Source organism: Bidens hawaiensis, unplaced genomic scaffold (genome assembly GCF_021521415.1).
Source record: "Bidens hawaiensis isolate Kalapana, Puna unplaced genomic scaffold, B.hawaiensis_p1.1 tig00033173_1, whole genome shotgun sequence".
In the NCBI taxonomy this organism is placed as follows: Eukaryota; Viridiplantae; Streptophyta; class Magnoliopsida; order Asterales; family Asteraceae; genus Bidens; species Bidens hawaiensis.
In genome coordinates this window covers 216174-228190 of record NW_027495677.1, presented here as the reverse complement: position 1 = coordinate 228190, position 12017 = coordinate 216174, and the positions used below count along the sequence as shown (strand labels likewise).

At 37.5% G+C, this 12017-nt stretch overlaps 1 protein-coding gene across 1 annotated transcript; it reads right to left on the bottom strand.

The window, feature by feature from the left end:
• Window positions 1-685: 685 nt before the first annotated feature.
• Window positions 686-4464, bottom strand: LOC143584556 (mannan endo-1,4-beta-mannosidase 2-like). Its single transcript, XM_077066582.1, has 5 exons — window positions 4081-4464; window positions 3656-3853; window positions 2572-2694; window positions 2243-2454; window positions 686-1218 (listed from the first exon to the last, which is right to left on the bottom strand). Exons 1-5 carry the CDS (start codon window positions 4462-4464, stop codon window positions 807-809), a joined length of 1329 nt encoding a protein of 442 aa, XP_076922697.1. The 3' UTR covers window positions 686-806.
• Window positions 4465-12017: the final 7553 nt, after the last annotated feature.

Sequence of the window (12017 nt, the reverse complement as noted above, 5' to 3'; positions counted from 1 at the left end):
AGTGATATAAAGTTTATGGGGCCGTTCTTAGAAATTTCAGTCCATCCACTATAAAATATACTCATAATTTAAAATAACCAAAGAAGTAAAATATATAATGTTGATCTGTAACAAATACATAGTTAATTGCTATAAAAGCAAATAAATAAGTCAGAACAAAAAATGAATGAGAGCATCATAATAACAAATCAAATGATACTGCCCGATCATATATAAGCCCCTTATCAACCTTGTCCGGCATTTTATCACTCTCAGCAACCTCAAAAAAAACTCTAAAACCGCACTCTTTCTCCTTTAACTTTCACATTAGCGTTTTTTCACCTATAAATGTTCATCCTTCTTCCTTCCTTAACATCATCTAACCAACTTATTATTGATGCTCTAAAAGTAAATAAATAAACGTTAGAATACATTGATACCGGACGCATTAAGATTTACAAACCTAATAAATAACTTCACTACAACTTAATAACTATCTTGGTGGTACAACCTTCTGATTATTTAAAATGTATATGCTCTTTTTAGAGTAAGAACTAGGGGGTGAGCAAATTATCCACCGTAATTGTTAACTGACATAACTGAACCGATAACTGACGATGGGTCTGTATGTGTATTGTTGCAGTTTGATATATAAGTGACGCATCTATCACTAATGTCCGGTATTAACTAAACATACAGGCATAGCTCATGTACTTTATATTTGTTTGATATAAACCGCACAACAGTGAATGCTATACCTCAAACCCCATAAAGCAATCTCACTTATTTCGATCAAAATCAAAATCATAAAAATATAAGATTGTTTTTCACCATCTACCATTACAAATATCCTTCATATTTCCTGTTATTGGTATAACTCCTCCTCCATGAATCTTTGCTAACCTACACGTATGTCTTGTTATTATCTTGTATGTTTCGGCTCTCTTCCATGGAACTATCCCGAAATCATCATTAAATTCATCCATTCCTTCAACCAAAAACTGCCACGCAAACGACCCCGCCCCCGCCCCTTTGTTCTTTGCGGATTCGTATATGACATCGAACACAACTTTATAGAATTCATCACGTTGTGACGGGTCAAAACCTTTGTTTAGATCGGATAAACCGAACTCTGTAAACATGACAGGTTTTTTTAGCACACGTTCCCCGTCTTCTATGTGAGAGTGCATCCAATCGGCGACGAATTTTAGTTTTCCCTCAAGACTTTTCTTTTTGAACCTATAAAAAGATGTTCAGTAATGGCATACATTAATATATAAGGACCTATAATTATAAGCGCTCAACTTGAATTAGCGTAAACTAAACACAAACTTTTTAACCCATTTATCTAAACGAGTCAAACGGGTTGTAAACAAGTTATAAATGTGTTAAACTAGTTGGCTGGTGGACCCGTTTGATTAACCCGACTGACACGTCAACTTATTCTGTGAACACAGCCTTTATTCAACAAGAAAGTTGTGGCAACCCAAAACCTTATTATTCTCATGTTGTGTTATAGGTTGTGTCGGGAATTGACCCCTCTAATGAAGATCACCTAGTATGTATCGTGTGTCATTTAAACTATTATGGACCAAAATCATACAAACTATGACAAAAATGTTCTTAAATTACAAAAATATTTTATAATTAATTAAAAAAAAAACTTGAGGTCATAGTCCTCATTCACTCATTTGTGCATATCTTTTGTTTTTAATGAAACTGTTATAAATGACACATGAACTTGGTGACCCAAACCAATTGATACTCTTGTTAGAACAATTCGTTTTGACACAATCCTAGTTTTGACCCATTACCCAACCTTTCAGTTTTGCCCAGGGTCCCTGAGAACTTTTCCACCGAATACCGGTACCCGTACCGATTTAACATATTCGGTACTAGTATCGGTACCAAGATTTTAAGGTTTCGGTATCGGTGCCTATCCCATCCCTAGTTTCGCCTGATTAGTGTCAATTGTCTGAAGTAGAGATTTCTTTTTCTTTTTTCTTTTAATTAAAACAGGTATATGATACAAGTACAACTACATGGTGACCTGAACCCAAATGATATGATTTGGGTTAAAACGACCCGTTTTAACCCAAACCCATCCCGACCCATTAGCCGACCCGACCCGACCCACCCGTATTGTCAGGGCTTGGGAGAAAGTGTCCATTTGCATGGGGCATCCAAATGAAAGATTGAAATTTCTTCACAAACATCAACACAGATGATTGTAGAATTCTTGAAAAGATGATAAAAAGCTTACCATTGGTCAGGATAAATATGAACCGAAGCAAAGTCAATGGTCGAGGGTGCAGAGTTGCGAATAAAGTCAACTCCCATATCCGCAGCCCAAAATTCCGGATTAACCGTTTTTCTTTTTGGACTTTTTGGACCATAAAAGCCTTCAAGACCAACTGTCAGTAAATGTTTATTGTCGATTTGTTTTATAAACGTTGACATTTCTTCTAACCATTCCTGTAGTTTATTCATCGCAACAGTTAATATAACAAAATCAATGCAGCTTACACTAAAAAGGTACATTTTCTGCAAAATAATTATAATAGTAATAATTTCAAGAAATCGACTTATTACTTGTAAAGTGTCACCAGACGGGTCTGTTACGCATCGGGGTTCATTTATTAATTCCCAGCCAAAGATGGTGGGGTCATCTCTGTACTGGATCCCTGTGATTGTGTTCTTCCGTGTTAAGATAGTCTGCATTATTCAAAATTATAATATAAACGACTAAATTTAAAAAAAAAACAACCCAATTTAATTCAGTGGAACATATGCATAGGGAATTAGAGGTGATGACTTCGACCCATTTCATTATGAATGGGTTAAACTGGGAAATTTTCAAACGGGCCAAATAAAAAAATTATAGTTACACATGGAATTAGGAAACACGCCCTGCTTGCGGTGCGCGCATATAATGTATATATGTGTGAACCCTCGGGTGGGCAAAAGTAAAATTGCACTAATTTTGACGTTATTTTACTAATCTCGTGAAAATAACGTTAAAAGTGGCGGAAGGTTAATCAGGCATCATGTGGTGGCGTTGATAGCCGAAAGACAAGGGCACATGCACCGATCAGCCGGTGTCCCGATGATTGAGTGCTATGTGCCTTAAGTCCAAGGCTTGATGCAAAACTACTATCGAGCCGGGGGTCTCACCGGAAGCAGCCTCTCTATCCCTATGGGATAGAGGTAAGGCTGTCTACATCTTACCCTCCTCAGACCCTACCATAGCATTGCTATTGGTTGGATATACTGAGTACGATGATGATGATGATGATGATGATGATGAAGGAATTAGGAAACAGGTCAAAAGCTAACAAAATTAGATACATTCATAATACAGTATTTGTAAATCGTATTTATAACATTAAGTAAGTATAAAAATCTTTAAAAAACGAACAAAAAAGTTTCAGGCTAACCCTACACATTAAAGAACTATGACCTGTTACCCAATCTGCCCCGCCAATCCATTAATTGAAAATGTTCCAAATTGGATAAAACCTTCAAGCTAATATTCCTTTTTCGCCCACGGCATCATTACTGGCCTTCATGATTCCCATTTTATGTCGCTCTCAAGGGCATTTTAGACATTAGACTAGCAATCACATTGGTTTCATAATTTTAGACATTAATATAAAGGAATTTGATGTATTTGTACCTTGACATAATTCTTGAAATAAATGCGGATTGATGGATCATAAAAGAAGGAATCATTAGATGAGCTCAAGCCTACACCTTCACTCCAAGCCCATTTCACATATCGCGTTTTGCCACCGTATGCGTCCAAGTTATTAACTAAACTAAGTAGCAGCCGTATTCCAGCTTCTCGGGCCTCAGCAATCACAAAATCTAAAGCCTGCCGTGATACAAGGGCAATTTAGTAAATTCACAAAAAAAGGTACGAGGTTTGTTTTAATTTCAAGTTGTATAAACAGAAAAAAGTTGATTAATTAAGAGCACAATTTGAATGGATTCTGAAGATGACTAAAATAAGAAAGTTAGGAATTTAACAGATATGATGGTTTTTCTAGCGATGACATCATCCAACCAACACACGTTGGGTGTTGAGATTAGGTTAAATACCTTAAAAACACTTTCATCAAAGTGTCCAGGGGAAAGTTGAAGAGCATTGTAATCACCATCATTAAAAGCCCAGGTTCTAGAAACAGTTAAACCCATTTTAGCAGCAGCTTGAAGCATGGATCTGATCCGGGGGCGGGTGTGATCGTGCACGGCGTGGTCCATAAACCAATACGAATTCCAGCCATTGACGTAAAAGAGTTTGCCATCGACAAGGAAATGACTCCCGTTGGCCCCCACAAAGCTCAGAGTGGCATGGTTTTGGTAATTTACAGAATGCCGTAGATAAGACATGTACATAAAAGCAACAACGGACGCAAATCCAAGTACTGGAAAGAACAGCCCATTCCCTCCAACCATTCTGTAACGTGATGCAATTTTGACCATAAAGAATGGAATGATGTGTTGGAATATCGTATGCCCGAGACACGTAATTAGGTTAATGTGGCTAGTTGTGTTTGATCCAAGTCGGGTCATACCCAATAACGAGTTAGACACACACCAATTATATATTTGTTAAGATAAGATCTATAAAACAAATACAGAACACGATACATTCAGAAAATCGGGTTTCTGAATATTTACTTGAAAGTGTTAAATAAATTAATTGGTTAATTTATTTATTCAAATAATTATTATTGGAATGATTATTTAACTATGTGTTCTTTTATAAAATGGTTTATAAAAGATGGGGTGTTTATATATTTTATAATGTATAAAATAAATTAAAAAAAAAAAAAAAAAAAAGGATATTTTGGGGCCGGTTTTGGGTGGGCCCCACACCCCAAGGATTTGGTCAAGTTTTGTCATGGATTTGGTGAAAGGTTGAGTGATCTTCACTTGACTAAAAAACCTAACATTGATATGATGAGACATGATCTTATTATATAGATCAACACACTTTCAAGTAACAAAATAATAAGAACCACAACTCTCTTTCTCTCTTGTTTTCTTTGGTTCGGCCAAGTCAAGAAAGAAGAGGTTCGGGTCTCGGTTTTTCGTGTTCAAGCTCCCTAACATAGCTCGGTGTGTGTTGGAGGCTCGGGGTATATTCTATTTGAGGATTTTCCTTTTGAAAGTCTAGCATCAACATCATCATCTTCTTCAACATCAACTACATCTCTTAAAGGTTTAAGAATGTAAGTTTTACAAGCTTTGATAGTTTAGTTTTTCCGTATTACTTGATCCTTGCCTCGGGTTTCTAATAAATAGATTATTGGTAATCTTAAGACATGAATAAACTAGGTTGTTCATGTACACATATCATATAAACTTGTAATATATATATATATATATATATATGGATAGATATGTTTAGTTTGTAAATATCACGCTTCCGCCTTAATTGTGACTAGTTAAATGGTTAACTAAGTATTAATTTTCCATAGAAACCCAACAAATGGCATCAAGAGCCGGGATACGGGAAACTAAGCTTCGGGTTCTCGGTTTTATTTTTTCCCCTTGAAAGATTTTATACAAAAAAAATTAACATGCATGAATTTTTCTTTGTATTTAATCTTGTTATTGTTTTTGGCTTTGTTCAAAAAAAAAAAAAAAAATAAAAAAAAATAAAACCGAGTATATGGGCCGAAGCCCAAATCGGGTGATTTGGGCCGAAGCCCACTTGGATATGGTTATTGGGCTAACCGGACATAAAAGGGAAAAGGCTATATGGGCCGAAGCCCATTTTTGGTTAAATGGGCCGAGCCCATGAGGTTTTTAATTGGGCCGAAGCCCATGTGTTGTGCACATGTGGGCCGAAGCCCATAATCTAGTTATTGGGTCAAGCCCAAATGGGTTGGGCTAGGCCCGATAAAGTCAAGGGGTTTTGGAACGGGTTCCTAAGACATAAAGGGTTATGTTTGTTAAATACTAGACCGAGCCGTAGACCAAGTGGATGTTTGTTTGTGGTTGATGTTGTGATTGTAATTAATTATTCAAGTTTCGGTTTGTAATAATTAATTAGGGGCAATTTTGTAATTTTGTAATTATTTATTCATATGGGTATGTAATAAATAGGTTATTTGTATTATCTTTATTTTATAGAAAAATGTATTAGGACATTTATTTTGTAAAATAAAGAAGATTGCAAAATTGGAAGTTTGGGCCTAATTGGGCCGGGCATGGTGATAATGGGTCTCACAAACCCATTAAAGGGATTCAAACCCAAAAGGACCTAAGCCCACCAATTGAGCCCAAATGGAAGCTTATGGAAGCTAAGGCCCAAGTTCAAGCCCAATGGATCACAACGGGGTTGAAGAAGATGCTCGAAGCATTTGGATGCGGGATCGAGTGGGAGCTACAACATCCATGTGTCATGTGTCCCTTAGGATCGGACCTAAGATACACACTTGTTTCGGCTAACAAGTGTGGTCTAACTTAGTGGCTCGTGTCTAGTATAATTGTGTATGCTTGTTAATTAATTGATTGTTTGATTGTGTGGTTGTTAGATATTAGGATATCAACTTCGTCACATAGAATTAATTAACAAAGCATAAAACGGGTTCTAATAATTATCGGTAATTACGTGACACATAGTTTAATAAAATGGATTTATTAACTAGCCGTCTCACGCCCATAATAAAATGGCTTTATTATAAATTAGAATTTTGAAATTGGTTTCAAAATATCATGTTACTAAATGCATGTTAGAACATGATTTAAAGTTTTACAACTAGAATTATTAAAACTAAAAATCCCTTTTAAAATTAAGGATAATAAGTTAAACACCATCCTTTTGTATAACGCTTAACATATTAGTAAGCTCTTAGTGGGAAAAAGGTCACCTAACCGCGTAGAGTAAATTAATATGTTGAGGTAATATTGGCATATAAATGGGAAAAAGGTCACCTAACCGTTTGTATGTTAATATTACAAGTTGATACAAGTAGGACGACTTAAATTAGAACCATGTGAAGAGGGTCACCCAAGCATGGGGTCTAATAGGTGTTGATGGGATAAACATGCCGACACGAAATATGATTTCGAACCGGTCCCATAAACTCTAGAAGTTGCAAAAGGGTTTGCAATTGTTATGAATAACTACCTTGATAAACCGACAATGGGAAAAAGGTCACCTAACCGGAGTCGGGTTTATCGTTGGATTCTAGATTTTAATTATTAATTATATTTGGTATATATATAAAAGGGTATTAATAATTAAAAAGGTAAAACACTAAAATGAACTTAATTAAAATTCTGCAGATGGCCGCACACGTCGACGACAACATAATCCCTAACGTCCAAAATGTCTCTCTCCGATCTATTCTCGCTAAAGACCGTCTTAACCACAATAACTTTTCGGATTGGTTCCGAAATTTAAGGATAGTTCTAAAACAAGAAAAATTATATCATGTTTTGGAAACACCTATCCCCGAAGAACCGGAAGAGGGTAGTGAGGTCGAATATATGAATTGGGTCAAACTCACGGAAGATTCCATTCAAGTGTCATGCCTCATGTTGGCGACTATGGTTCCCGAAATCCAAAAGGATTTCGAAAACCATAATGCGTACGACATGATTACTCAACTTAAGGAAATGTTCCTTAAGCAATCGAGGGTTGAAAGGTTCGAAACGGTTCGAGCCTTGCATGCATGTAGAATGGATGATAATCAACCAGTTTCAACTTATGTACTTAAGATGAAAAGTTACATTGATCGCCTCGCCAAGCTCAATTGTCCCATCTCAAAAGAGTTAGCAACGGATTTGATCCTTAACTCTTTGTCGAAAAGGTTCGACACATTCGTGTTAAATTATAACATGAACGGATGGGACAAAACCATTGGAGAACTTCACTCAATGCTTAAAACAGCCGAGGCGAGCATGGGCAAAAGGGTTTTACCCATGTTTGCGATCAATGAAGGTAGATCCAAGAATCGATCTCAACCCAATCTTAAGGCTAAAGTAGCCAAAAGAAAGGGTCCTCCTATGCATCTTAAGGGTAAGGGCAAATCACCGGTTATGGCAAAGAAACAAAAGGTTATGGAACCGAGGGGTCATAAGGATGATCCTTGTTTTGGTTGTGGGGAGACCGGACACTGGAAACGCAATTGCCCGGTCTACCTAAAAGAGCTAAAAGACAAGAGGAATGCGGCGCATACCTCGGGTAATGTCTTTATGATTAATGTTGAGCTAAATCTTATTTCTTCTAACACATGGGTATTGGATACCGGATGTGGAACTCATATTTGCAATTGGTTGCAGGGGTTCAAAAAGAATGAAGACTTAAAGAAGGGCGAAGTGAATCTTTTCATGGGCAACGGTGCAAGGGTGCACGTGGTCGCTAGAGGAGACTTCACTTTATCGCTTCCAAGTGGTTTGGAAGTTGTTTTGAGAAATGTTTTGTATGCTCCTAGTTTGACTAGGAACATTATTTCTGTGCACCTTCTTAGACAATGTAATTTTGATTTTAAATTTGTAAGATCAGAAATGCATGTATCATCTAATGGTATCTTTTATTTTAAAGCTGTACCAAACAACGGTATTTATGAATTGGTTCATGATAATACCTTAAATAGCTCATTATATCAAACCTCTACTAAAAGACTCAAAAAGGATTTGAGTGATTCCTACATTTGGCATTGTCGCCTTGGACACATAAACAAGAATCGTATAAATACTCTCCAAAAGAAAGGTCTTTTGAAAACAAACGAGTTAGGTTCGTTTGATGAGTGTGAATCTTGTATTCAAGGCAAGATGACCAAAGAGCCTTTCAAAGGTACAAATGAAAGGGCTAAGGATTTGTTAGGTATAATACATACGGATGTATGCGGACCTTTCAAGCCAACTAGTAGGAATAGTGAAAGGTACTTCATTACCTTTACCGACGATTTTAGTCGATATGGGTATGTTTATCTAATGAAACACAAACATGAAGCCTTTGAAATGTTCAAAGAATTTCAAAATGAAGTACAAAATCAGCTCGACCGAACAATCAAGGTACTCCGCTCCGATAGAGGAGGCGAATACCTAAGTGATGCTTTTCAAAGTCATCTTAGAGATTGTGGAATTATTTCACAGCTCACTCCTCCTGGAACTCCTCAACATAACGGAGTATCCGAGAGGAGGAATCGAACACTGTTGGACATGGTTCGATCAATGATGGCACGAAGCTCACTACCGCCATCATTTTGGGGATATGCGCTACTCACAGCGGCTCGTATTTTGAATATGGCCCCGACCAAAAAGGTGGATCGAATACCCTATGAAGTGTGGCATGGAAAGGTTCCATCCTTTTCATATTTAAGGGTATGGGGATGCATAGTTTATGTTAAACGTGACACCCCAAATAAGCTTGAGGCTCGATCCATCAGGTGTATCTTCATAGGATACCCAAAGGATGATATAGGATATATATTCTATGATCCTAGTGAACAAAAGGTGTTTGTTTCACGCAAAGGATACTTCTTAGAAACTAGGTTCCTTATGGAAGGACCTAGTGAAAAGAGAGTGGAACTTGAAGAGGTTCAAGAATCACTGGATGATACACAGTTGGTCGATACTAGCTTTCAACATGAGGATGTTGAAGATGATCAAATGGTTGATCATACACACGTTGCTCGCAGATCTAATAGGATTAGTCGACCTCCCAAGAAATATGGATTTCTTGTGGATGATTGCTACTTGGTCGATTCGGATGAACCGATCTCCTACAAAGATGCTATGTCACAACCTGATTGTGACAAGTGGCTTGAAGCCATGAGCGCCGAGATGCAATCCATGCACGATAATCAAGTTTGGGAATTGGTTGATCGTCCACTTAACTCCAAACTGGTTGGATGTAAGTGGGTCTTCAAAAGGAAGACCGATATGCATGGAAATTTAGATACTTACAAAGCACGACTTGTAGCAAAAGGTTTCACGCAAACTCAAGGGATTGATTATGATGAAACCTTCTCGCCGGTCGCGATGCTTAAGTCGATTAGGATATTATTTGCCATTGCAGCTCATTTTGATTATGAGATATGGCAAATGGATGTCAAGACCGCTTTTCTAAATGGATATCTTGAGGAAGATGTCCATATGGTTCAGCCTGAAGGTTTTGTCGATCCATCTAATCCTGATAAAGTTTGTAAGTTAAAGAAATCAATCTACGGGTTGAAACAAGCATCACGGATGTGGAATCATCGTTTTAATGAAGAAATCAAAGCGTTTGGTTTCGTCCAAAACGGTGATGAGGCGTGTGTGTATAAATGGGCTAGTGGGAGTATAATCATTTTCCTTATTCTGTATGTCGATGATATACTTTTATTTGGAAATGATATACCAAGTATGGAAAACGTTAAAGCGTGGTTAAGTAGTCGTTTCTCAATTAAGGATCTTGGAGAAGCGACATATATCTTGGGAATAAAGGTCTATAGGGATAGACAAAGGAAATTGATCGGACTCAATCAAAGTGCGTACATTGATAAAATCCTGAAAAGGTTCAGGATGGAAAACTCTAAGAAAGGTTTGGTACCTATTCCTAGAGGAACCGTGTTGAGCTCATCCCAAAGTCCTAGCTCTAAGGAAGAGCAGGATAGGATGAAGCATGTTCCTTATGCTTCGGCAATAGGATCTATTATGTATGCAATGATGTGCACCAGACCGGACGTCTCGTATGCTTTAAGCATAACGAGTAGATACCAGCACAACCCAGGTGACAGTCATTGGATGGCTGTCAAGAATATATTAAAATACCTTAGAAGGACTAAGGATATGTTTTTAATATATGGGTCTGGTGAGGAGGAACTCGTCGTAAAGGGTTACGTGGATGCGAGTTTCCAAACTGACCGAGATGATTCTCGGTCACAGTCGGGATATGTCTTCATTTTGAATGGAGGCGCTGTCTCTTGGAAGAGTTCGAAGCAGGATGTTGTCGCGTTATCCACTACAGAATCTGAGTACATCGCCGCTTCAATGGCAGCCCAAGAGGCTGCATGGATGAAAAAGTTCATCATGGATCTAGGGATTATCTCTACCATTCAGGAGCCCCTAGAGATATTCTGTGACAATGAGGGTGCTATTGCACAGATTAAGGAGCCTCGTGCTCATCAGAAAACGAGGCACATTGAGCGCAGATTCAACTACATAAGGGATGAAGTTGAAAAGAGAAAGATATGTATTCATAAAGTTCATACCGATCAAAATATTGCGGACCCACTCACGAAGCTCCTCGATAGGCCAAAGCATGAGGGTCATGTTTGTGCATTAGGACTTCGGTATTCTAGTGAGTGGATTTAATCTGTATTTAGTGTTTGTATAAGAACGAATGTAATGGGTATCTCATGAAAATTAATTATGTTTTAATTATTAAATGAGTTATGTTCTATATTTGCATGTTTAATCCATGAATGACTTATGTTGTTCTAAACGTCCGTAGTCGATCATGCTTGTGGGAACAAGTATGAAGGTAAGACTATTATGAACCCGGATTGGTTGATATTCATGTGATGAATATAAGGCATAGGTTTGCCACCAAGGTTCATAGATATTTGTGGGATACAAATATTGGACATGATCCGCTCTCAAGGATCACTGCATAGAGTTAGTGCAACTGATCATAAGTAATCCTTGAGTAAAGGCGAGTATCATTGTGTCCTTTGACCTGAGATGCATATTGGATCTGGTCTTTTCATCAAGTCTGATAACTTGACTCTCTTCTTTGTTTTTCGGTAACACGATGACGTAAAAGAAAGAGCTCAGATATCATACGAGATGTCAACAAGGATGTATGCAGTCAAGATGGGATTTGTTCCTCTTATGTGTTGAGAGTTTAGATGTCTAAGGCCTGTTAAGTTAAATCAATGAGAGAATGATCAATCTGTGTCTCTTCGATTTGACAGGACATCTAGCAACAAAGGGATGTAATGATAAGACTTACCTATATCATATCAAGTATGGACTTGAAGGGGATGATGTTATTGAATGGCACTTAGTCAAACACACTAGGGATGGTGAAC